The 27,987-nt window shown below is 43.7% G+C and overlaps 1 protein-coding gene across 2 annotated transcripts in view; it reads left to right on the top strand.

Annotated features, from left to right (window-relative positions):
• The window catches only part of SLC13A2 (solute carrier family 13 member 2), a 234,826-nt gene that overhangs the window by 84,063 nt on the left and 122,776 nt on the right, over positions 1 to 27,987 (top strand). The window contains exon 1 of one of the 2 annotated variants that reach the window (XM_069761238.1): positions 24,352 to 24,549. The exons of the other annotated variant lie outside the window; for it this stretch is intronic. Within the exon in view, the coding sequence (XP_069617339.1) occupies positions 24,448 to 24,549 (102 nt within the window). The 5' untranslated portion in view covers positions 24,352 to 24,447. Of the gene's footprint in view, positions 1 to 24,351; positions 24,550 to 27,987 lie in introns of those variants that run through there. 2 annotated transcript variants of the gene reach the window in all.

The following is a 27,987-nucleotide window of genomic DNA, read 5'->3' as shown; positions in this document are numbered from 1 at the left end:
ATCAGGGGGCTGGGGGGGCGATCGGTGGGGTGGGGTGGGGGCACATTAGTATTTCCAGCCATGGCCGATGATATTTCAGCATCGGCCATGGCTGGATTGTAATATTTCACCAGTTATAATAGGTGAAATATTACAAATCGCTCTGATTGGCAGTTTCACTTTCAACAGCCAATCAGAGCGATCGTAGCCACGGGGGGGTGAAGCCACCCCCCCTGGGCTAAACTACCACTCCCCCTGTCCCTGCAGATCGGGTGAAATGGGAGTTAACCCTTTCACCTGATCTGCAGGGACGCGATCTTTCCATGACGCCACATAGGCGTCATGGGTCGGATTGGCACCGACTTTCATGACGCCTACGTGGCGTCATGGGTCGGGAAGGGGTTAAGTTAAGGGAACCATCATTTCTGTCCAGACCTATTTCATGAGGTTTATTTTTTTACATTCTGTGGAAACATGGTTGAAAAGCAATGTCTGACTTTCATTTGTTCATTTCCATAGATTTTTTATTTATTCTTACTTTTGTCAGATTCAGGTTATTTCTGTGACCATTGTGGGTTTCTCTGTCATTAAATGAGGGGTACCAACAATTTTGACCACATGTGTATGTGATCTGTCTTGTCCCTGATATAATCAGCCATCATCTGCCTCTAACAGCCATGGGTGGAGCAGAGCTCTGCCTGCTGCTGTTAACCTGTTAAATGACAGCGGCATCTAACATGTGCTGGCATGGAGCGCATCATTTCACGTGCCCATTGGTGCACCTGTAACATGATTGCGGGGCACAGATATGTTGCCATAACAGAGGGGTTCTGGTGCTTGTCATGATGATTCTCATGTGAAAGCAAGTATTTAGCTGGTGTTCATAGGAGAATGCGATTTTCACTATATATAGCAGTGCTGATGCACTGTTATGTATAGTACAAGCTATCAGATGATTGTAGCTTCAAGTCCTCTAAAGGGACTAACAATTGTTTCTACTAATATGTAAAATATATAAAAAAAAAAAAGTTCAAATCACCCAACTTTTACCCCATTAATAATAAAGCAATTAAAAAAAAAATAAAAAAAATACACATATTTGGTATTACTGCCTTTGTAAAAGTCAGATCTATCAAAATATAAAATGTATCCAATCGGTAAATGGCGTAACGAGAAAAAAACTCTAAACATCAGAATATGTTTTTTTGGGCCACAGCATCATTGCAATAAGAAGTGACCAAAACATCATATCTACCGCAAAATATTATCAGTAAAAACATCAGCTCAGGACGCAAAACATGAGCCCTTCACACAGCCCATAGCCCAATTTCCCAAAAATTGAAAATGTTACGATCTTAGAAAATGTAGTCCAACAAGAAAAAGTGTAGACAAAGAATATATATAAAGAAATATATAATTTTATTAAATATACAAAGCAAGTATGTTGTTAAAAAACATGATTCTTAAAAAACAACAAAACCAGCAGGTGGCACCACAACTCAGTTTGCATAGCAAGAGGAAAATGTATGCAGTCATAGTTTATATCCCAACAATACACGGTTTCAATAAATCTCAGCAGTCAAAATTGAACAAATAGTATAAAGATATTTTAATTGTAAAAATAACAATGATTAATAATAGGTAGATTGTCATAAAATGGCTGCCATGGAACATAAGTCATAAAGATAGAATAAAGAAAGAGGTAAGGGGGAAAAAATATTGTAATTACCTCTTGTAAAGTCTGGGGCCAAGCCCCCTCTTACATTTCGATGTTCTGGGGGTCTTGGAAAATGTTTAATGTTTCTGAATATTTATCATTTAATAAAAAAATCTATACATCTATATATAATTGTCTAAGGGTCTGTTTGTCTGTAACCGAAATCCCGCATAGCTGATTGGTCGCGCCCGGCCTCAACTAATCAGCGTTCATAAATAAACTACATACATATACTAAAATGAGAATAACATGAAGGACAGTCTGTGAGGGAGAGAATAACATGGAGGACAGTCTGTGAGGGAGAGAATAACATGGAGGACAGTCTGTGAGAGAGAGAATAACAAGGAGGACAGTATGTGAGGGAGAGAATAACATGGAGGACAGTCTGTGAGGGAGAGAATAACATGGTGGACAGTGTGTGAGGGAGAAAATAACATGGAGGACAGTCTGTAAGGGAGAGAATAACATGGAGGACAGTCTGTGAGGGAGAGAGTAACATGGAGGACAGTCTGTGAGGGAGAGAATTACATGGAGGACAGTCTGTGAGGGAGAGAATAACATGGAGGACAGTCGGTGAGGGAGAGAATAACATGGAGGACAGTGTGTAAGGGAGAAATTAACACGGAGGACAGTCTGTAAGGGAGAGAATAACATGGAGGACAGTCTGAGGGAGAGATTAACATGGAGAACAGTCTGAGGGAGAGAATAACATGGAGGTCAGTCTGTGAGAGCGAGAATAACATGGAGGACAGTCAGTGAGGGAGAGATTAACATGGAGAACAGTCTGAGGGAGAGAATAACATGGAGGACAGTGTGTAAGGGAGAAAATAACACGGAGGACAGTCTGTAAGGGAGAGAATAACATGGAGGACAGTCTGAGGGAGAGATTAACATGGAGAACAGTCTGAGGGAGAGAATAACATGGAGGTCAGTCTGTGAGGGCGAGAATAACATGGAGGACAGTCAGTGAGGGAGAGAATAACATGGGGAACAGTCTGTGAGGGAGAGAATAACATGGAGGACAGTGTGTGAGGGAGAAAATAACATGGAGGACAGTGTGTGAGGGAGAGAATAACATGGAGGACAGTGTGTGAGGGAGAGAATAACATGGAAGACAGTCTGAGGGGGAGAATAACATGGAGGGCAGTCTGTGAGGGAGAGAATAACATGGAGGACAGTCTGTGAGGGAGAGAAAAACATGGAGTACAGTCTGTGAGGGAGAAAATAACATGGAGGACAGTCTGTGAGGAAGAAAATAACATGGAGGACAGTCTGTGAGGGAGAGAATAACATGAAGGTCAGTCTGTGAGGGAGAGAATAACATGGAAATCAATATGTGAGGGCGAGAATAACATGAAGGACAGTCTGTGAGGGAGAGAATAGCATGGAGTTCAGTCTGTGAGGGCGAGAATAACATGGAGGTCAGTGCGTGAGGAAGAAAATAACATGGAGGACAATCTGTGAGGAAGAGAATAGCATGGAGGACAGTCTGTGAGGAAGAAAACAACATGAGGGACAGTTTGCAAGGGAAAGAATAACATGGAGGACATTCTGTGAGGGAGATAATAACATGGAGGACAGTCTGTGAGGGAGAGAATAACATGGAGGACAGTCTGTGAGGGAGAGAATAAGATGGAGGACAGTCTGTGAGGGAGACAACAACATGGAGGACAGTGTGTAAGGGAAAGAATAAAAATTTTCCCAGTTTTTAAGTTTAACATATGGTTAGTGTTGAGCGATACCTTCCGATATTCAGAAATATCGGTATCGGATTGGATCGGCCGTTATCGAAAAAATATCGGATATCGCCGATACCGATACCCGATACCAATGCAAGTCAATGGGACAAAAATATCGGAATTCAATAAACCCTTTCTTTCCTTGTAGGTTCATTCGACATGAAGGAAAACAACTAAGAATAATGTAGGATGTATTGGGGGAGGTGGCGGAGACATTAAAGGCATAGAGGTTTAGCCCAATCAAATAGAATAGCAGGAATTAAAAAAATTTTAAGACGTTCAGAGTTACAAAGATATTGACTATGTTTAGATTTTTTATATTTTGTCAGATATTTATATTTCTCTACTTCCATGCTCTGCACCTTTTTTTTTACTTCTCCCACACTTTCTTCTTCATCATCCTCAGCAGCAGCATTTTTTTCATCAACTTCTTCTTCACCTTATTCATCTTCTTCTACACCTAATTCCTATTATTCTTTTTTTTTAAATTCTTCATATTCATCTTATTCAACTCTTATTCATCTTCATATTCAACTTCTTCATCTTCTTCATATTCCTCTTCTTCATCATAATCTTATTTGTGGCAGGCATTCCTGTAGTTGTTATCTATAAAAGTTTGAACAATATTTGTCCGCATTCAGTTTAGCCTGCAGCAGCAGGTATTTTCCAGGGGCACCACGAGGAGGAACGGACTCACCCCCATACACTGCTTAGTCTTCTTCTGCTTATAATTTAGATAATATCTTTTGCTCTGATTTTTAGTCTTATGCTTAATGTTCTTCTGCTTTTTGTTCTGCAGCTTCTTGTTCTTTTGCTTCTCGGTCTTCAGGGTCGTCATCTTTAGGGTCTTGCACTTGGAACTGTAGCAGGAGGTACAAGAAGGCTGAGGAACTGCCGAGAACCAGCTGATGGTACTGGAACCCGGATGGCTACCCGAAGGAAGAAGAGCCAATGGCAGGACCGAGGACCGGCTGACGGTACTGGAACCCGGATGGCTACCCGAAGGTAGAAGAGCCAATGGCAGGACCGAGGACCAGCTGACGGTACTGGAACCCGGTTACTAAGCAGGAGGTACCCGTGCCACAAAGCACTACCAAGGACCACCTGACGTTGGCAGAACTCGGAAACCCAGAAGGAGGCACCTAAGCCAAAGGCTCTGCCCGGAACCAGCTGGCGGTGCTGGAACCAGGATGAAGAGCAGAAGGTCCACAGAAAAAGAAAAAATAGCTAGGCCGCGAGGCGGCCGCAGTTGCCAAAAACCAACAGTCCTACAGGGTGAGCTTGTCCTATTGGCACTACTGAACCAGCCTTGATTGCCACTTCCCGCAGTCCACATAGGAAGCTCCTAAACTGCAGGCACCATGGAGTCGGCTAACCCGACCTCAAGACGACAGGACAATGTTTGGGAGTCTAAGTGACCTTGACACTACCCGAAAACAGCTGGCGTGCTGGAACCAGGCTGGGCAGGAGGGAGTACCCGTGCCAAAGACACTTCTGAGCAGCAACTGGCGGTGTTGGAGCCCAGGAATTACATGACAAACAGAGTGTAGGCTGAGGCCTAATTGGAGCAAGTTTAAAGGGAACCTTTAACCCCCCCAGGCGTTAGGAACTGAAAGAGCCATCTTGTGCAGCACTAATGCTGCACAAGGAAAAGGTGGCTCTTTTAATTAGGCTCCTTGCACACGCTGAACTAAACACTTATAAAATGTGTCCCCTGATACCGAGAAACCATCTCAGAGGTGGGACTTTCCGTCATCATGAGACGCAGCACAGCTGCCATTTATAACCCTTGGCGCTGGGCAGAGTGAGCTGCACTCACACACACAGAGACCTTGCAGACAGCTGTGAACAGCGCTGCAAGGCAAAAGCAAGGTTCTCACACAGCGGTTGCTAAATTAGCCTGGGTAAAGCACAATTAAGCAAATCGCTATCTCTAAACTGGCCCTCAGACTGAACACAGCGTCCTGTCCCTAACTGAATTCACAGCAGAGTGAGCCCAAAATGGCGGCAGCGACTTTTATAGTGCATGATGACATCATTTGAGCAGCCAATCACAGCCATGCCAGTAGTTACATGACTACCATGCAGAACAGGATGTGCCCACACTTATAATCTGTTAGGGTTGGCGGAACGCACCAAATATATTGTTTATTAAATGGAATTGGTGCGTTCGCAACCCGGGATCCACCGTGCAGGAAAGTACCTTCTGCTAAATAATGGCGGCTCTATATGGTGGTATATACCAACTCTGTTAGCTTCACAGAGTAACCGCCAGAGGCAGGCTCTGTGCCCTGTTAGACTTTCACAGAGGCACAGGCCAACTACCCAGATGTGAGCAGTGAGTGGTCATGCATGCATACACAATCTCCTCGCCGGAGGAGCCAGCATTCTAGGGGCTTATTTCAGCCGGGTCCCTGAACACACTTATACACAATCTCCTCGCCGGAGGTGCCAGCATTCTAGGGGCTTATTTCAGCCGGGTCCCTGAACACATACAAACGCATGACCACATTGGCGCAAAGCATATGACAAAAGACGATACTAGCGCATGGCCGTGCGGTCATGCGCAGTTTATATAGTTACAGCACAGGAAGCTGCTACCAAAGTTTTGCCCTTTCAGGACCTTCCTGGAGGACCAATGGGATGCGCTGCAGTACCTGAACATGTGACCGAACATGTGACCCTCGACCTCCAATGGGAGACCTTGCCCTGGGCATGCTCAGTGTGTGTAAATAAGGACTTAGTCCCAGAGAGGCCTGCTCACCGCAGATCAGTGCAGGGTACCATAGGAAAGCCAGAAAAGGCAGTAGTGACCCTATGCACCGAATCAGCCTCAGCGAGACGCTGGGAGCGACGTCTCCGCTGAGCAGACCCCACTGCGGCCAATGCTGAATGGGAGACCGCAGCAGACACGGATTGAGATTCCCCCTGTGCAGCAGAGGAAACTCGACTCCTAACATAATCATTCCTCATTGGCTGAATTAACCCCTTCCCGACCCATGACGCCACGTAGGCGTCATGAAAGTCGGTGCCAATCCGACCCATGACGCCTATGTGGCGTCATGGAAAGATCGCGGTCCTGCAGACCGGGTGAAAGGGTTAACTCCCATTTCACCCGATCTGCAGGGACAGGGGGAGTGGTAGTTTAGCCCAGCGGGGGTGGCTTCACCCCCCCCGTGGCTACGATCGCTCTGATTGGCTGTTGAAAGTGAAACTGCCAATCAGAGCGATATGTAATATTTCACCTATTATAACGGGTGAAATATTACAATCCAGCCAAGGCCGATGCTGCAATATCATCGGCCATGGCTGGAAATACTAATGTGCCCCCACCCTACCCCACCGATCGCCCCCCCAGCCCCCCGATCTGTCCGGTACACTGCTCCGGCTCCCCTCCGTCCTGTGCTCCGCTCCCCCCGTGCTCTTGTCCGCTCCCCCCGTGCTCCAATCACCCTCCCCGTGCTCCAATCACCCCCCCTGTACTCCGATCCACCCCCCTGCAGTCCGATCCACCCCCCCTGCAGTCCGATCCACCCCCCGATGCTCCAATGCACCCCCCCGTGCTCCGTTCCACCCCTCCCGCGCTCCGATCCACCCCCCCATGCTCCGATCACCCCCCCGTGCTCCCACCCACCCCATCATACTTACCGATCCTGCCGGGGTCCGTCCGTCTTCCTCCCGGGCGCCGCCATCTTCCAAAATGGCGGGCGCATGCGCAGTGCGCCCGCCGAATCTGCCTTCCGGCAGATTCGTTCCAAAGTGCATTTTGATCACTGAGATAGATTATATCTCAGTGATCAAAATAAAAAAAATAATAAATGACCCCCCCCCCTTTGTCACCCCCATAGGTAGGAACAATAAAAAAATAAAGATTTTTTTTTTCCACTAATGTTAGAATAGGGTTAGGGTTAGGGGTAGGGTTAGGGTTAGGGGTAGGGTTAGGGCTAGGGGTAGAGTTAGGGTTACGGTTAGGGTTAGGGTTAGGGCTAGGGTTAGGGTTAGGGGTAGGGTTAGGGCTAGGGTTAGGGTTAGGGGTAGGGTTAGGGTTAGGGCTAGGGGTAGGGTTAGGGCTAGGGTTAGGGTTAGGACTAGGGTTAGGGTTTCGGTATGTGCACACGTATTCTGGTCCTCTGCGGATTTTTCCGCTGCGGGTTTGATAAATCCGCAGTGCTAAACCGCTGCGGATTTATGGCGGATTTACCGCATTTTTTCTGTGCATTTCACTGCGGTTTTACAACTGCGATTTTCTATTTGAGCAGTTGTAAAACCGCTGTGGAATCCGCACAAAGAAGTGACATGCTGCGGAATGTAAACCGCTGCGTTTCCGTGCAGTTTTTCTGCAGCGTGTGTACAGCGATTTTTGTTTCCCATAGGTTTACATTGAACTGTAAACTCATGGGAAACTGCTGCGGATCCGCAGCGATCCGCAGCATTTTCCTCAGCGTGTGCACATACCTTTAGAATTAGGCTATGTGCACACGGTGCGGATTTGGCTGCGGATCCGCAGCGGATTGGCAGCTGCGGATTCGCAGCAGTGTTTCATCAGGTTTACAGTACCATGTAAACATATGGAAACCAAATCCGCTGTGCCCATGGTGCGGAAAATACCGCGCGGAAACGCTGCGTTGTATTTTCCGCAGCATGTCAATTCTTTGTGCGGATTCCGCAGCGTTTTACACCTGTTCCTCAATAGGAATCCGCAGGTGAAATCCGCACAAAAAACACTGGAAATCCGCGGAAAATCCGCAGGTAAAACGCAGTGCCTTCTACCCACGGATTTTTCAAAAATGATGCTGAAAAATCTCACACGAATCCGCAACGTGGGCACATAGCCTTAGGGTTAGGTTTGGAATTAGGGTTGGGGTTAGGGTTGTGGTTAGGGGTGTGTTGGGGTTAGGGTTGTGATTAGGGTTATGGCTACAGTTGGGATTAGAGTTAGGGGTGTGGGGGGGTTAGTGTTGGAGGTAGAATTGAGGGGTTACCACTGTTTAGGCACATCAGGGGTCTCCAAACGCAACATGGCGCCACCATTGATTCCAACCAATCTCGTATCCAAAAAGTCAAATGGTGCTCCCTCAATTCCGAGCCCCGACGTGTGCCCAAACAGTGGTTTACCCCCACATATGGGGTACCAGCATACTCAGGATAAACTGCGCAACAATTACTGGGGTCCAATTTCTCCTGTTACCCTTGTGAAAATAAAAAAATGCTTGCTAAAACATCATTTTTGAGGAAAGAAAAATTATTTTTTATTTTCACGGCTCTGTGTTGTAAACGTCTGTGAAGCACTTGGGGGTTCAAAGTGCTCACCACATATCTAGATAAGTTCCTTGGGGGGTCTAGTTTCTAAAATGGGGTCACTTGTTGGGGGTTTCTACTGTTTAGGCACACCAGGGGCTCTGCAAACGCAACGTGACGCCCGCAGACCATTCCATCAAAGTCTGCATTTCAAAAGTCACTACTTCCCTTCTGAGCCCCCGACGTGTGCCCAAACAGTGGTTTACCTCCACACATGGGGTATCAGCGTACTCAGGAGAAACTGGACAACAACTTTTGGGGTCCAATTTCTCCTGTAACCCTTGGGAAAATAAAAAATTCTGGGCTAAATAATTATTTTTGAGGAAAGAAAACGTATTTATTATTTTCACGGCTCTGCATTATAAACTTCTATGAAGCACTTGGGGGTTCAAAGTGCTCACCACACATCTAGATAAGTTCCTTTCGGGGTCTAGTTTCCAAAATGGGGTCACTTGTGGGGGGTTTCTACTGTTTAGCCACATCAGGGGCTCTGCAAACGCAACGTGACGCCCGCAGAGCATTCCATCAAAGTCTGCATTTCAAAACGTCACTACTTCACTTCCGAGCCCCGGCATGTGCCCAAACAGTAGTTTACCCCCACATATGGGGTATCAACGTACTCAGGAGAAACTGGACAACAAATATTGGGGTCAAATTTCTCCTGTTACCCTTGGGAAAATTAAAAAATTCTGGGCTAAATAATTATTTTTGAGGAAAGAAAACGTATTTATTATTTTCACGGCTCTGCATTATAAACTTCTGTGAAGCACTTGGGGGTTCAAAGTGCTCACCACACATCTAGATAAGTTCCTTTCGGGGTTTAGTTTCCAAAATGTGGTCACTTGTGGGGGGTTTCTACTGTTTAGCCACATCAGGGCCTCTGCAAACGCAACGTGACGCCCGCAGAGCATTCCATCAAAGTCTGCATTTCAAAACGTCACTACTTCAATTCCGAGCCCCGACATGTGCCCAAACAGTAGTTTACCCCCACATATGGGGTATCACAGTACTCAGGAGAAACTGGACAACAAATATTGGGGTCAAATTTCAACTGTTACCCTTGGGAAAATTAAAAAATTCTGGGCTAAATAATTATTTTTGAGGAAAGAAAACGTATATATTATTTTCACGGCTCTGCATTATAAACTTCTGTGAAGCACTTGGGGGTTCAAAGTGCTCACCACACATCTAGATAAGTTCCTTTCGGGGTCTAGTTTCCAAAATGGGGTCACTTGTGGGGGGTTTCTACTGTTAAGCCACATCAGGGGCTCTGCAAACGCAACGTGACGCCCACAGAGCATTCCATCAAAGTCTGCATTTCAAAACGTCACTACTTCACTTCCGAGCCACGGCATGTGCCCAAACAGTGGTTTACCCCCACATATGGGGTATCAGCGTACTCAGGAGAAACTGGACAACAACTTTTGGGGTCAAATTTCTCCTGTTACCCTTGGGAAAATAAAAAATTGCAGGCTAAAAGATCATTTTTGAGAAAATAATTTTTTATTTTTTATTTTCATGGCTCTGCGTTATAAACTTCTGTGAAGCACTTGGGGGTTCAAAGTCCTCACCACACATCTAGATTAGTTCCGTGGGGGGTCTAGTTTCCAAAATGGGGTCATTTCTGGGGGATCTCCAATGTTTAGGCACACAGGGGCTCTCCAAACGTGACATGGTGTCCGCTAATGATTGGAGCTAATTTTCCATTTAAAAAGCCAAATGGCGTGCCTTCCCTTCCGAGCCCTGCCGTGCGCCCAAACAGTGGTTTACCCCCACATATGGGGTATCAGCGTACTCAGGACAAACTGGACAACAACATTTGGGGTCCAATTTCTCCTATTACCCTTGGCAAAATAGGAAATTCCAGGCTAAAAAATCATTTTTGAGGAAAGAAAAATTATTTTTTATTTCATGGCTCTGCGTTATAAACTTCTGTGAAGCACCTGGGGGTTTAAAGTGCTCACTAGGCATCTAAATAAGTTCCTTGGGGGGTCTAGTTTCCAAAATGGGGTCACTTGTGGGGGAGCGCCAATGTTTAGGCACACAGGAGCTCTCCAAACGCGACATGGTGTCCGCTAACGATGGAGATAATTTTTCATTCAAAAAGTCAAATGGCGCTCCTTCCCTTCCGAGCCTTACCATGTGCCCAAACAGTGGTTTACCCCCACATATGAGGTATCAGTGTACTCAGGAGAAATTGCCCAACAAATTTTAGGTTCTATTTTATCCTGTTGCCCATGTGAAAATGAAAAAATTGAGGCTAAAAGAATTTTTTTGTGAAAGAAAAGTACTTTTTCATTTTTACGGATCAATTTGTGAAGCACCTGGGGGTTCAAAGTGCTCACTATGCATCTAGATAAGTTCCTTGGGGCGTCTAGTTTCCAAAATGGGGTCACTTGTGGGGAAGCTCCAATTTTTAGGCACACGGGGGCTCTCCAAACGTGACATGGTGTCCGCTAAAGAGTGGAGCCAATTTTTGATTCAAAAAGTCAAATGGCACTCCTTCCCTTCCAATCCCTGCCGTGCGCCCAAACAGTGGTTTACCCCCACATATGAGGTATCAGCGTACTCAGGACAAATTGGACAACATCTTTCGTGGTTCAGTTTCTCCTTTTACCATTGGGAAAATAAAAAAATTGATGCTAAAAGATCATTTTCGTGACTTAAAAGTTAAATGTTCATTTTTTCCTTCCATGTTGCTTCTGCTGCTGTGAAGCACCTGAAGGGTTAATAAACTTCTTGAATGTGGTTTTGAGTACCTTGAGGGGTGCAGTTTTTAGAATGGTGTCACTTTTGGGTATTTTCAGCCATATAGACCCCTCAAACTGACTTCAAATGTGAGGTGGTCCCTAAAAAAAATGGTTTTGTAAATTTCGTTGTAAAAATGAGAAATCGCTGGTCAAATTTTAACCCTTATAACTTCCTAGCAAAAAAAAATTTTGTTTCCAAAATTGTGCTGATGTAAAGTAAACATGTGGGAAATGTTATTTATTAACTATTTTGTGTCACATAACTCTCTGGTTTAACAGAATAAAAATTCAAAATGTGAAAATTGCAAAATTTTCAAAATTTTCGCCAAATTTCCGTTTTTCTCACAAATAAACGCAGAATTTATTGACCTAAATTTACCACTAACATGAAGCCCAATATGTCACGAAAAAACATTCTCAGAACCGCTAGGATCCGTTGAAGCGTTCCTGAGTTAATACCTCATAAAGAGACACTGGTCAGAATTGCAAAAAACGGCAAGGTCTTTAAGGTCAAAATAGGCTGGGTCATGAAGGGGTTAAATAAAACTGTGAATCGGCATTATGGGAACTTCCGATTCCGGTATCCGATATACTGAATGTATTGGAACTCGGTATCGGAAATCCGATACCGCAAATATCGGCCGATACCCGATACTTGCGGTATCGGAATGCTCATCACTACATATGGTAAAATAAATGGTGTCTTTGAAAACTATAAGTAATTCTGTAGAAAACAAGCTGTCATACAGTGATAGATGACTAACAAAGTTTTGACTCTTAAAATAAATACAGGAGAAAAACAATGTCCAATGGGTTAAAATATAAATATAAGCACCAATGTTTATATGAATACTAGATGGTGGTCCGCTTCTAACGCATTGGGTATCTACTATATAATTGTCTAATTCTGTCTGTTTGTCTGTAACGGAAATCCCGTGTCGCTGATTGGTCTCGCCATTGGTGTCGCCCGGCTGGCTGCGACTAATCAGCGATATTGGTACGGGATTTAAACACTGCTTCACTGATTGGTCACGCCCAGCCGGTCGCGCCCGGCCGGCTGCAACCAATCAGCGATATTAGCTCGGGATTTAAACCTTGCTGTGCTGAATGGTTGCGCCCAGCCAGCAGCGACCAATCAGCGACAGGCGCAGTACGGCAGTAAATTGGCGCTGGATTTGAACCACGCTTCACTGATTGATTGCCCCGGCCGGCCACGACCAATCAGCGATATTGGCTCTAGATTTAAACCCCGCTGCGCCGATTGGTCGCGCCCAGCCGGCCGCAACCAATCAGTGATATTGGCGCGGGATTTAATCACCGCTTCACTGATAATGTATATATTTTATCCGGAAAATCCTGTGTATTCATTGCATTATTCTTAAATCTTCATAAATAAACTACATACATATTCTAGAATACCCGATGCGTTAGAATCAGGCCACCATCAAGTATTTAATAGCTGCGTAATCAAATTGAGCTGGAAAACCATATTGCCAGTTATGTTTTACTATATAGTGAACATGATAAATATAAAACAAAAAAAAACAATTGTGGAATTGCAGTTTATTCAAATGAATGGTGTTGTTCAAACATACAATTCATCCTGCTAAAAACAAGCCCTGATATGTCTATATGAACGGAAAAGTTAAAAAGTTATGATTTTTGGAAAAAGGGGAGGAAAAATTAAAACCAAAAATCGGAAATTGGCTGCGGTGTGAAGGGGTTAAGTCAGTAGTCGATAATCCAGTTGACCTGCGATCTGCCTTGCTGTTCCTTTGTGTGGCAAGCCCTTTTTTGTGATAAACAATCAAGTAGAGTCTCATAATGAGAAACTGGAACCACAAACTTGTGTGCCATGCAAATTTGTTTAGATATACCTGTGCCACGTAAAGGTTTTGTCCCCCTGCCTTTTTTGCTGCTCCATTCCTTACATGCATGGTACAAGTGTATTTTATTTCACTTCCTGAAATTCTTTTCTTCATCTTATTAACTAGTGTGCGGTATTGAGCAAAAAAAAAAATTCCATAACTGTGATCATCACTGGCTAAAGTCCACACGTGTAGCAGAGAGATCTCAGTTCTATGGCATTTAATATTTAAACCCCTTTGCACCTGGGATTGCAAAACACAACAGTGCAATGGAGAATAAAAGCATGGCTACTTTCCTGCAAAAATAGCACCACACGTATCCACAGGCTGTGTGCGGTATCGCAGCTCTGCTCTATTCCCTTCAATGAAGAAAGCAGACAAATTTGTGTGGATACGTTCATACATCCATGTGCATGTTGCCATTTGTGAGAAATGAACCATTTTTTCTCATACATCATTCTGATTGCATCTGTGTTCTTATACATTTTTTTCCACTAAAGAGATGTGTTTGTTGCCAAGCAAATAATAAGGCAAGTGAAAGTTTTTTTCAAATTGATCACTAAGCCACGGATCCGTGAGACATGGAACCAAAACATAAGCAAATTGGAAGCCATGGATCTCCATTGACTTGTATGTCTGAGACTGATCCATAAAAGAACCAGAACAGGACCTGCTCTGAGTCTCACTGATCTCATACTTTGTGGTTTGTAATTTTCATGTATGTGTCATATTTCCATGAATCTCTATGGATCTCTGTGTGGGTAAAAAAAAAATATCAGACATCACATGGACATTTCATGTGGATGTGTGAATGTAACTTTAATCCCAATTTTGTGATTTTTTTTTTTAATAATTTGTTACATTTTCCATAAGTTAAGTAATTTTTATGACTACTACTTTTATGACTACTTTATGACAATTTACAAGGCTATTTGAAGCCTTGTTTTTTAAATAATGTGTTGCAGATTTGTAGGTATAATTTTGGTGTATTTATTAGTTAGTTAGTTAGTTAATTAGTTAGTTAGTTAATTGGTATTTAATATGTCAAAACTTTTTAAAATTATGAAATGAAATTCTGCCATTACTTATTTATTTTTTTAAACTGTTCACATGAATCTCAAATTATGGTAACTTTATTGGGTACGTGTTTTTTATCTATCTCCATTAGTCCCTTAGACAGTTACAATGGTTGAGAAGGTTTTTGCTGTTTAATGAATTACATCTTGTATACTTTAAACCAAAACAAGCAGTGGATAAGAAAACAGAAATCTAAATGTCCCCATTATATGTAAAAAATATTTAGAATTGAGAGTCCTCAGTGGTTGATACCTTTTAATGGCTAACTGAAAAGATGGTAACAAATTGCAAGCTTTCGAGACTACACAGGTCTCTTCATCAGGCAAAGACTGAAACAAATTCTGAAGAATCACATATTTATGCACAACATAGCACAGAAAAAAAAGGGAAAAACCATGGATAAGACAGACCATGGATAAGACAGGTGACATGAAGCAGAATTACCATGAGTGATAAACAGTTATGTCCATAAATATTGGGCCAGCTCTTAGATACGGATTGTTTTATTGGGGGTCTGGTTCTGTTGTGATGACCCCTCATAGTCTGAAGGGCAAGTTCCTTAGTTGATGTAAACAGACATAAATCCATGTGACACATTCATTCCTGCAGTGAGAGTGTCAAGAAAAAAAGGGGAAACACAGATGCAACCAGAATGATGTATGAGAAAAAATGGTTCATTTCTCACAAATGGCAACATTCACATGGATGTATGAACGTATCCACACAAATTTGTCTGCTTTCTTCATTGAAGGGAATAGAGCAGAGCTGCGATACCGCACACAGCCTGTGGATACGTGTGGTGCTATTTTTGCAAGAAAGTAGCCATGCTTTTATTCTCCATTGCACTGTTGTGTTTTGCAATCCCAGGTGCAAAGGGGTTTAAATATTAAATGCCATAGAACTGAGATCTCTCTGCTACACGTGTGGACTTTAGCCAGTGATGATCACAGTTATGGAATTTTTTGTTTTGCTCAATACTGCACACTAGTTAATAAGATGAAGAAAAGAATTTCAGGAAGTGAAATAAAATACACTTGTACCATGCATGTAAGGAATGGAGGAGCAAAAAAGGCAGGGGGACAAAACCTTTACGTGGCACAGGTATATCTAAACATCACGCTTACAAAAACAAACTTGCATGGCACACGGGTTTGTGGTTCCAGTTTCTCAATATGAGGCTCTACTTGATTGTTTATCACAAAACAGGGCTTGCCACAAAATGGAACACCGAGGCAGATCGCAGGTCAACTGGATTATCGACTACTGACTTAAGCCCTTCACACCGTAGCCAATTTCTGATTTTTGGTTTTAATTTTTTCCTCCCCTTTTTCCAAAAATCATAACTTTTTTACTTTTCCGTTCACATAGACATATCAGGGCTTGTTTTTAGCAGGATGAATTGTATGTTTGAACAACACCATTTATTGGAAAAAACTGCAATTCCACAATTGTTTTTTGTTTCGTGTATCATGTTCACTATATAGTAAAACATACCTGGCAATATGGTTTTCCAGCTCAATTTGATTACGCAGTTATTAAATACTTGATGGGAACCGATTCTAACGCATCTGGTATCAGAGGCATATGTAGGGTTTCTGGCACCCGGGGCAAGAATTCATTTTGGCGCCCCCCCCTCCCAAGGACATATGCGATTTGCACACTTAGTCATGTACCGACGAGCTCCTCTCCCTAATGCTCTCAATATTCAGTGAAAAACTGAGAGAAGCGGGAAGAGAAGCTCGATGTCACAGGACCACAAGTATGAAAATCGCATATGAGTGACTACTGGAACCTGCAGAGCTGAATCCTGACATCGCAGCTACTGAATTCTCACAACTAATGCACTGCACACTTTTAGGATTCTCCCTTGCTGGTGGACAGTCATGTCAGCACAAGTATGTGATTTGTATACTTCTGACCACATTTCGACTAGACGTGCCTGACCTCACTGAGTTCATTTTCATTGAGCGAGGCCACACATGTCTAGTCGGCACGTGATCGCATGTACGTAAATCACCAGCACCAGAGAATCCTGACAGCGTGCAGTGCGCACAGTGAGAACTCAGAAGTCTGCAGTCACAAAGAATGACTGCAGACTCATTACAAACCTGGGCATCCCCTTTAATGCTCCTAACATAAATAAAAACATGAGAGTTAGTCAGTATCGCAAATAACATTTACATCCAGGTACCTTATAACTGGTGTCATCTCTTGAGCCATTCTCCTCTTCTTCATCTTGTCCAGACCCCATGATGAGTTTTCTCATCCACAGACGTCTCTGCAGACTTTCATCTTCTGCGCTCTTTTGCAGAAAATCTCCACATGATGCCCTTAAAGATACAAGTGTCATTATAATGCTCCTGAATGAAAAATTGCCACTCACTATATTGTCCGCATAAAATATGATCCCCACACTGTCCCTCTTATGGTACATGCTGTTTACACGGACCTCCCCTTTCCATACCGGCCCCCATTTTCACACTGTCCTCTCACACTGTGCCCGCCTAGGACCTAGTATTTATACTGTACTCTCTCATCACACTCCCCCTCCTTGGTATACTGTCCCCTCCTGGCTGTGCCCTTACACTGTTCCCCCATGCTACGCATGCACACATCCCAACACCCTCACTCCCCTACTCTGTCCACATACATTCCCCTGTTTGCTCCCCAAACTGTCTGCACCTATCCCCCATACTGTTTCCTCATATATGCCCCCCAATCCCCATTATTGTTTCCTCATACATGCCCCCCATCTCCCCCTTTGCTCTTCATTTTGTGTCCTCAAATCTCCCCCACACATTAAATCCCCCATCCCCACTCCAAATATCACCCCACACATTAAACACACCCATCCCCATGACAAATCTCCCCCACACATTAAATCCCCCCATCCCCACTCCAAATATCACCCCACACATTTAACACCCACATCTCCATGACATACTGTCCAGATTTGTGCCCCCATAATGTCCAGATCTCACTTGTGCCCCCATAATGTCCAGATTTCATTTGTGCCCCCATAGTGTCCATGTCCAGCTCTCATTTGTGCCCCCATACTATCCTGATTTGTGCCCCCATAATGTCCAGATTTCATTTGTGCCCCCATAATGTCCAGATTTCATTTGTGCCCCATACTGTCCTGATTTGTCACTTGTGCCCCCATACTGTCCTGATAATTGTGCCCCGCAGCTCCCATACTGTCCTGATAATTGTGCCCCGCAGCCCCCATAATGTCCTGTTTGTGCTGCCCCCATCCGCATCTCCCCCATATCATGATATGTTCAGTCTTTCATCCAGAGCTGCCTGCTGCCCCCCTGGCTAAGGCTTTGCTTCACAGTCCTCAGACTCACTCACAAGTCAAGTGACACATACCCATTTTTGCGTTGCCCCAGGGCTGGCCGCTGCTCCCTCCCCCTCCCCCTTATCATGCATACAGGCGCCAGGCAGGCTCATTTCATGATGAATGATTCTGAAGATTCGGTCGTCTTCAGAGTGACTTCAGCTCCATTACCTGGTCTCCACTGCAGCGGTCTGGAGCACTTACCACCGCCCACTGGCACCTCGCCCGACCGACATCACCATCCAATGCAATTACACCACTACATCCGCCCGCACAGAACACCGGCACAACGAACGAAGGAGCAGCACAGCAGCCTGTCACACGCTCAGTGACGTCACCCGCTGCTGGCGCTTTCCTGATGCGGAAGTGCCAGCAGCGGTCAGCGCCTCTCAACGGACAGCGGTTGTCAGGGCAGGGCGCACAGGTGCAGGCGCTGGCTTAAACAGAAGGGAAGGGACTCCCTCGTCTCACAACAAGGCAAGCGGCGGCAAGCCGAACCTGGCTGGTAGCGCCGTAGCGCCGCGCAGCAGCTGTACTGTCTCTGAGCCGGCTGTCAATTTCAGCCGGCTCAGAGAACGAACTTCCAAGGATTATGTCAGACTGTGGGGGTGGCAGAATGCTGACGAGGAGCCTGGCTTGGACACCACCGCAATGCAATGCCGCATCATCAGGATTCAGGCGGCCCCGCTGGCGCCCCCTGTCGGCTGCACCCGGGGCACATGCCCCGGCTGCCCCCCCCTGGATACCCCACTGTCAGGTATTGTAGAATATGTATGTAGTTTATTTATGAAGATTTAAGAATAATGCAATGAATGCACAGGATTTTACGGGTAAAATATATACATTATCAGTGAAGCGGTGTTTAAATCCCGCGCCAATATCACTGATTGGTTGCGGCCAGCCAGGCGCGACCAATCAGCGCAGCAGGGTTTAAATCTTGAGCCAATATCACTGATTGGTCGTGGCCGGCCAAGAAATCATCATCAAACCTGCTGACAAGGGAGGTGCAATAGTCATGATGAACACATCAGACTATTTGAAGGAAGCAAACAGACAACTTATGGACACACGCTACTACAAAAAATTGGAGTCGGATCCTACACAGGATTATTACAAGGAGCTAAACAAGTTGGTATCTTGTCTGCCCGACGAATCCATAAGAGCCAATGACCTGATACCAGAAAGTCCAAGAACAGGGACATTCTACATGCTTCCCAAAATCCACAAACCAGGAAGACCAATTATCTCATGTGTGGGCACTCTTACTGAGCAGGTATCTGGATGGTTAAGGGTATTCTTAAACCACTGGTAAAGGATACACCCAGCTTCATTCAGGACACAACTGACCTATTGAATAAACTATCAGCAATAGGTCCTCTACCAAAAGGAACCATCCTGGCCACCATGGATGTGGAATCTTTGTACTCCAATATTCCACACCAGGATGGAATAAATGCCTGCAAATTCTTCCTGGAAAACACAGGGACCGATGCAAATTCTGTGGTAAAACTTATAAAATTCATCCTCACCCACAATTACTTTGAATTTGACAAGAAGATCTATCTACAGGAGACTGGCATAGCAATGGGGAGTAAAATGGCCCCACAGTATGCAAATCTTTTCATGGCCAAGCTTGAAAGTGACTTTTTGTCCTCATGTCCCATCAGGCCTCTGGCCTACTACCGCTACATTGATGACATTTTAATCATCTGGACAGAGTCTGAACCGCAGCTAAAGACGTTCCATGAACAGTTTAATCAATTTCATCCTACCATCAACTTGACACTCAACTACTCCTGCACTGAAATGAACTTTTTGGACACCATCATTAGGCTGCAGAACAATATATATACCCAGAAGAACAATTGGAGTACTCAGTCCAAAGTTTGTAAAAACGTACATAATACTTTATTCAATCCATAATTAATAATAAATACAATTGTGACAACTGACAACAGTTTACAAATACAGGGTAAGGGCAGCCACAGGTATACCGGCAGGTGGTATCAAAGCATAAAGTGCATAGTGCTCATAGTTTTTCATGGGAAGCTGTCCCCAACACGCACCTTGAAAAAGAGCAGCGAAACGCGCGTCGGTGGCGGCGTGACACGGGTCCGGCTTTGTACTATATTATGGGTAAGCTCCCTAACTGAGTACTATAACTCTGCTACATATCACTATGCCGCAACTGTGCAGTAACTTCTGATAGTAGTTAGGATTAGGGTTAGGGTTTGGATCCCTAGGGTTGGGGTTAGGGTTAGGGTTAGGATCCCTTTATCACCTTGATCAGGGGTGTCAAACTGCATTCCTCAAGGGCCGCAAACAGGTCATGTTTTCAGGATTTCCTTAGCATTGAACAAGGTGCTGGAATCATTTTGTGTGTAGGTGATTAAATTATCACCTGTGTAATACAAGGAAATCCAGAAAACATGACCTGTTTGCAGCCCTTGAGGAATGCAGTTTGACACCCCTGACCTTGATGGTGGGGGGTAAGGGTTAGGGTTATGATTAGGGTTAGGGTTTGGATCCCTAGGGTTAGGGTTAGGATCCCTTTATCACCTTGATGGTGGGGGGTTAGGGTTAGGGTTAGGATTAGGGATAGGGTTTGGATCCCTTTATCAACTTGATGGTGGGGGGTGGCTTATCAGTGTGTAGACTTGTTTTTTTCTATGGAAAAGCATGCGTTTAAAAACGCAACCAAACGCACGTGCTAAAAATGCATGCGTTTACATAGACAGCAATACGTTTTTTTGCCGCAAAAAAAACCATGCCCTTTTTTTGCGCCAAAAAAGCGCCTCTAGAAATTACTACATGTTGCATTTCTGCATCAAAACGTAAGCAGAGAAACGACACATGCGTCATCAAATGCGGCAAAATGCATACAAAAAAACCGCATGCATTTTTAATGTTAAATATAGGGGAAAAAATGCATGCTTTTTTTGCGCTAAAACGCAGCGCCAAAAAACGCAAATGTGAAACCAGCCTAATACTTGTTTTTTCCGTAACAAAACTGTTAACCACTTAAGAGCAGCTGTCAATCAGTGACAGTGACATTTAAACAATTGCGGGGTGCCAATGGGATGCTATGATAACCAGAAGACTGATGAAGACTTTTGCGCCGGCCATTGCGGTGCTTCTTTGGAACGTACTTTATGGATGGGCTAACAGAGACCAGTAAATATTAAAAATCAAAGTATTTCTGTATATAGTACAGTATATGTGATCAGACGATCACAGATTCAAACCCCCAAAGGGGCTCAAATAAAATAAAAAATGAATTAAAAAAACAAACATTTGAATCCACTCTTTTCCCCAACCATTAAAAATAAAGATAATATAAAAAATACACATATGTGGTATTGCTGCATACTTAAAAGTCTTGTGTATAAACAATGTAAATTAATGAATACGACTGATAAACATCATAAAGAGAAAAAGAATCAGAATGACAAACTAGCCTTAAGAAAATGCAATAAAAAGCTGAAAACATCAAAATATCATATCAATACACCACAACTGTACCGAAACAACATTAATAAAAATGTCAGCTTGCTATGCAAAAAAAACAAGCTTTCACACAGTTTAACTGATGGAAAAATAAAAAATCTTGGGTCTCAGAAAATGGCGACACAATAAAAAATCGGGTTTGAGGGTTTTTTGTTTTTTTACAAATTTCCTAATTTTTTTCACCAATAAAATTATATAAAAAAAACTGGACAAGTTAAGTTTGGTGTAACCGTAATCATACTCATGATGATGCTATGTCATTGTTAATACACCATGAATGCCGTAAAAAAACAAAATTTGCAATTTAACATTTTCCAGTACATTGTATAGTAAAATAAATTATTTTATTGAAAAGCACAATTTGTCCTGCAAATAAAACAAGCCATCAGATGTCTAAGTGGACGGAAAAATTTTAAAAAGTTATAGCTTTTGGAATAAGGGGAGGAAAAAACAAAACTACAGAAACAAAAATAGGCTGCATCCGAAAAGGCGTTAAAGGGAATCTGTCGACTTAATCTACAAACTGTTTATATGGTTGTTCTTTGAAAGATAATGTTATCCACACCTTTACTAATGAAATCTCTTGCTCCCTAAGATAGAAATTGCTATTTTTTTTGTATGCAAATGATGTGTCAAAGCAATTCCCAATCCTCTGCCTCCCTGGCTTTCTTACCCATCCACGCCTTCCTCTGCTTGACTAATATCTCAGTGGCTTGACTGCACACTCTGTGATCTATCAGTCAATCACAAAATGGTGGGTTAAGTGGAGAATAAAACCAGGAAGACTGAGAATAGGAACATGCTTGGAGATGAGACTAGTCCTGTGCCTCCTCCACTGGACATTCCTAATGCCGCTGCAGGTGACTGACAAGTTTCTCCCATTTGTGTGTGACCTCTCAATCACCTAGAGCAGTGTTTCTCAACTCCAGTCCTCAAGACCCACCAACAGGTCATGTTTTCAGGATTTCCTTAGTTTTGCATAGGTGATGGAATTATTGCTTGAGCAGGTGGTGAAATTAACACCTGTGCAATACTAAGGAAAATCTGAAAACATGACCTGTTGGTGGGTCTTGAGGACTGGAGTTGAGAAACACTGACCTAGAGCTTTGATAAACAGTAGTGCAGCGCCCCAGAGTCCTGGTTGTTGCAGTAATGTCGCTCGGCCACTAAGGGGAGTGATGTTATGTCTGATTGCACTAAAGGAGTTCACCTGACCGGGTATCACAGTCACACATTACACTTCACACTCCGGCCACCAGGGGGAGCAAAAGGCACTATGTATTAGGCCACTCCTCACACTCTGGTAAAACTGGGGGTTCGATAGGAAATTAGGTCAGAAAGCAACCTGGGAGAGCTCTAGGGAGGACCTGTCAGGGGTGGGTTCCTGGCAGGGACCTAGCAGATAGGACAGAATGTGACGGAGCCGCGCCTGCGCTACCCTGCGGCGGCATCCTAAGAAAGGACACGAAGCGAAGTATATTATGGAGAAGTGAGAAACGAGATCACAGCACAAGGAGATAGAACCAGTAGGAGTTGTGCCTCGAGATCGGCAACATCCTACTGAGGCGCGTAGCCAGTGGCTGGAATGCCGAGGAAGTAAATGACTCCAGGCATTACTTCAAACAGCGGCAGGACAGTTGATTACAGGTTGGCTGTCTACCTTAAATCACCTAAGCAGACATAGGGGGCAAACGTGGAGAGGGGCGTCTCTAGGGTCCCAGAATAGCTCCGAGCCTACCCGTCATACGGGTGCGTCCTAGCCAGATAAACTTGGGGGACGAAGAAGAGAAAGAACTGATACGAAAGTTGTGAGGACTATCCCGTGGTGCTCAGCATGGAAGGACTACAACACACAGACGCTAGTTGGTAGGCAACGATTTCCACCTGCAAAGGGAACTCTGGATGTGCCTTCGGACTGGCCGGTCTCAGCCAGCCCTGTTAACAGTGCTCTGGATTGCGGATCCCGAAGCCTTCAGTAAAAAGGTAAAGAGACTGCAACCCTGTGTCCTCGTTATTAACCGCACCTCGCATCATCACCACCTACACTACTGGGAAGCCCTGGGGATATACTTCACCTGTGGGAAGGTATACCATCTAGCTGCCATTACATAACCCCAGTGGACCCCAAGCAGCGTCGGTCACCCTGACCGAACACCACAGGTGGCGTCACGAGACCTTGACAAACTTGCATCACCTTTCATTGGACGCCCCTTAGCAGGGTCACGGACCGGGTCCAGCCACCGTGACAACCCAAGAACCGAGACAGAGAGGACCGGTACCGAGTACCCCTCGGCCCTGCATCTGGGGGCGCTACAACAGCGCCAGACTAATTTCTTCTCCAGCTATGGTCCCTGACCAGCCCTTTAGCGTTTATCTTCTCTGAAATACCTGAGTGTTTCAGAGAAAAATATACCCTTCTGTAATGGTGCAGCTAGGCTCTGATTCATCCTGCCCGTGGTTAGAGCAGCTTGAAACAGGTGACAGGTTCCTTTTAATTTTTAATTAGGTCCAATGGACCCCACAAAAAATTATTTTTCACCATAGTTCTGCAAGTGTGAAAGACAGGCAACCGCCCATCTCACTAGCTTCCTAGCTGGACACCCCTACCTCCTCAGTGCGTCGTGAGACATGGCATTTACTACACATACCACAGCGAGGTGCGCTTGACTAATAGTGCAAGTATTTTGGCAAGACTAACTGAAGGTTTCTACTGTTTTTCACTGCCTTGAATTGACTTTAGAATCGCAATACGGATGACGTCTTTGCTAAATGCTTTATCTATAACCATGTAGGCTACTGAGAAACATTTGCACTATTTTCTGTATTTAAAACCACTCTACTAATAAATCTAAACTTTAAATATAATTAATTGATAAGGAAGACAGAAGGATTAGAGAGTACACAGTACAGGCAATTATCTAAGAATTATTGACAGTGGTTTATGACCAAAAAAACAGTTAACTTCTCACAAGGCTTGTTACCTGTTCCTGGAGTGATTACCATATAGTCTTCCTGATGTCACCGCCTTCCTCTCTGGCAGATAAGTATAGTGCAGGACTAATGATACACCCACAATTACATAGGAGCTTCATCTATGAATTACATACTAGCTACTTCTATGAATGCATGCTAGAGACGTGTCTTCCCTTTAGTACAACTATTTTCTCACAATATGGGGTCCACTGGCAAATGGATTCTAGCAAACAGAAAATACTTTATTATATTTCTGCTCCCAATTCTTCTTCTACCATTGCCTTTGGTGTTGCAAGCAACCGTAAGTACTATTTTTGTTAAGAACTATGCTCTGCTATATTATCTTGCGTCAGGAAGACGTGTATGCTGTTTGCTTATCTTTTGGTATGCACAGCACAGTTAGATCTAGTCCAATCAACATATGAAAATCTGCATTAACAAGTAATGCAACTAGCATTATACATACCTACTTACTTAAAGCTTGATAGTCTGCAATTTGAAATTAGAATATTTCTTCTTTATGAATGCATGATTAAGAAATATTATAATATGGTTCCATACACTTGTCTGGGTCAAACTGGCATGTTATGTGTCTGGAACCTCTCTGAAATATTTTTAATAGTGCTTCAGTAAAGATGAAATATTTGAATTTCAATTGCTGGACAACCTATCTTTCTACAAGTGCAAGCGCTGACAGCATCTGTGAATTTGAGAAATCCCACATTAAGTCTGCATATCTGATTCTATTATTTATCGGTAACCAATGCATTGAAAATGTATTCATACCCTGTGAACTTTTCCACTTTTTTTGATGGCACACCCACAAGCTTAAATATATTTTCTTGGGTTTTTATGTGATATACCAACACAAAGCAGACAGTATTTATGAAGTGTAAAGGAAATTATACATGGCTTTAGAATTGTTTTTGAAAACATAAATTTGAAAAATGTGACCTGCATTTGTATTCAGCCTCCTGATACCCTTAAATAAAATCCTGAGTGACCACTTGCCTCCAGAAGTCACATAATAAGCAAGTAACTCCACCTTTGTGTAATTTATTTTCAGTGTAACACTTGTAGGTGTGGATTCACTGCACCATGGGCTGGGCTTACCATAGGGGCTTGACTAAGTGTCTACTGGGTCTTTACTAGGACCTCAGATGGTGAGGAAGGGCTGGGCTGCCAGTAGACACCATGTACCACTCCAGGAAAGTCCCCAGGACTGCAGCAGCCAACCGGAGGGTCAGAGGCACGGGTACAATGTACAGGAAAGAGAGACAGAAGCGTAGTCAGACAGGTTGAGGTCGAGGCCGGCAGCAGGGGTTCACAATACAAAGCCAGAGTAAGTGATGGAGAAGTCAAACAAAACGGGAAAACTAACCAGGTCGATAATGTGAAGCAGGCTACAGAGATATGCATAAACAGGTACCAGTATAATTGTCCCAGCATGGCTCCTCTCACTGCTTCTGGCAGGGATGCCACCATACTTATCACCATGGCTGTTCAGTGGTCTCTCCTTCTGCCTTTGCTTCCTGCTCTGAGGTCCCCCAGCTGCTCGCTTAGGGCATGCACATACTTCTCATTTCTTAAAAGGGCAGTGTGCGCACTCCTGGAAATGTCACCAGACAATAGCTGGGAGGCATCAAGCATCAAAGGTACCTTCCCCTAAAGGGAGGTCTAAGCAACATTAGTTTTCTAGTTAATAGTTGTTCAACTAGCCAGTTGTCAAGTGTCGGTTGCTTAACTGGTCCGGTCTGTATCGGAACCTATTCCTGAACCTGATCCTGTATCCTAAACCCATCCTTTCTGAACCTGCATTATCTACCAGTGATCCAGAACCTGTCTCTCCTAAACCCTGAGTCTGTCCTGGCTGATCATCCTGTTCTGTCCGTGCCAAATCCTATCCTGCCTGTGACTTCTAGCCCATCTCCATAACTGCTATTTTGACCCTTGGGATCACCTACCACAGTACCAGGTACTGCCTTGGAATGGTACCTAGCTGCTACCTACAGATCAAGCCTAACTCCACTATCAGTGGCTCTAGTGAAAACCAGGTACTATCTTAGCCATGCCCCTCCAGGGTAAGCTAGGCCCATTGCACAGTGAGTTCATGATCCACCAGCATGACAAAATGGTGGGAGGAGCTGCCTAATATAGACCCTGCTGGCATGGGATTGGCCAGGGAACCTAATCTCTGCAGTATACAGCAGGGTTAAATTCCTGCAGAGACCATCCAGACCCCTCTAAAGCCAAATGGAAAAATCTTGCAGATGCAGAAGTGTTATGGAGTGCTCTAAGAGGAACACTCAGCAAAATGGCCTGAAACGGTGAGTAGGGTGGAGATGATAAGGCATTCAAATTACTGCCATGATGCTCAGTATAACAGTAGCTGTTTTGTGAAGGCCTCAGAGTTTTGTCTAAGAACATTAGGGCGCAAACAGCATCATGAAAACCAAGAAACACACCAGACAGGCCAGGGATAAAGTTGTGTAGAATAGTAAAGTAGGGTTAGGTTAGAAAACAATAGCCCAAGCTTTGAACATCTCACAGAGCACTGTTCAATCCATCATCCAAAAATGGAAGTATGGCCCAATTGCAAACCTACCAAGACATAGCCGCCCACCTAAACTGACATCCCATGTGAGGAGAACACTAATTAGAGACGCAGCCAAGAAATTCATGGTCACTCTGGAGTAGCTGCAGAGATTTACAACAGGTGGAAGAATCTGTTAACATTAGCCGCATTTTTTCTATTTTGTTATTTACACATTTGGACTTTGCCGTAGTCTCCTGATCATATCCTGCTAACAAATTTTATTGTGAATGCTAGAAATAAAATTTTGAAGTCACTATGAACACTATAGACAGATCAGCTAAGGCCGCACAGGTCTTCAGCAGTCTGAACAGCATTACAGCGGAAAACCCTGATTTTTTCTCGCAGTTGATAGAGCTGGAAAAACTATCTATACAAGAAATGAAAATCTGGTGGAACAATACCACATTGCAAAATTACTTGGCTAAAGACATGGTCACACGGGGATTAAGGATTAAAAAAATATCCACTGTGATCTATTCTGATGGTTTCAAAACAGAGTGGAATCAGGTGTTAACTAATTGTTCCCTGAACCTAATGAAATTGCTTATAAAATATGACGAACTAAAGTTGAGTGAAACTCAAAAAAATATAGAAGAATTGAACACCTCTATTGACAAATATAAAGACTTATCCCAGTTTGAACCAGCATTAACAAAAATGAAACAAAATATCGGTACACTGGAAACTGAGATTATGGCACAAAAAAAATGAAAGTTTGAAAGAGATCTAAATGACTATGCCTCAGACAACGTATATGATTGGGGCCAGTGGGATAAAATCTATAAATCCCCCAGATCTATACTGAAAACCCGCTCAGCTCATAAAAAAACGATCAACAAACCGCAGGTAAACTTCACCTCGTCAGATGCTGAATCATCAGACACCAACTCCAATACATCGGACATTTCCCTGGAAAGCAATACGTGGGAAAACAGAAAAAGATCATATAGACCATCAAAAAACGGAAGAGACGAGGTGGAAGAAAACATAACAAAAACGCCAAAAATTTCCACCAGATACAAGGGAAAACGGAAAATAATGTTATTAATTTGTCATCACAAGAACTATCAAAGGATCAACTAGATGTCTTATCCTTGGGATTAAATTTTGTTCCAGACACTGAATTTAACCTGTTCATGACTA

The sequence above is a fragment of the Ranitomeya imitator genome, chromosome 3 (assembly GCF_032444005.1).
Source record: "Ranitomeya imitator isolate aRanImi1 chromosome 3, aRanImi1.pri, whole genome shotgun sequence".
Taxonomy (NCBI): domain Eukaryota; kingdom Metazoa; phylum Chordata; class Amphibia; order Anura; family Dendrobatidae; genus Ranitomeya; species Ranitomeya imitator.
Note: the sequence above shows the minus strand (reverse complement) of the source record. Positions and strands in the feature narration are given on the sequence as shown.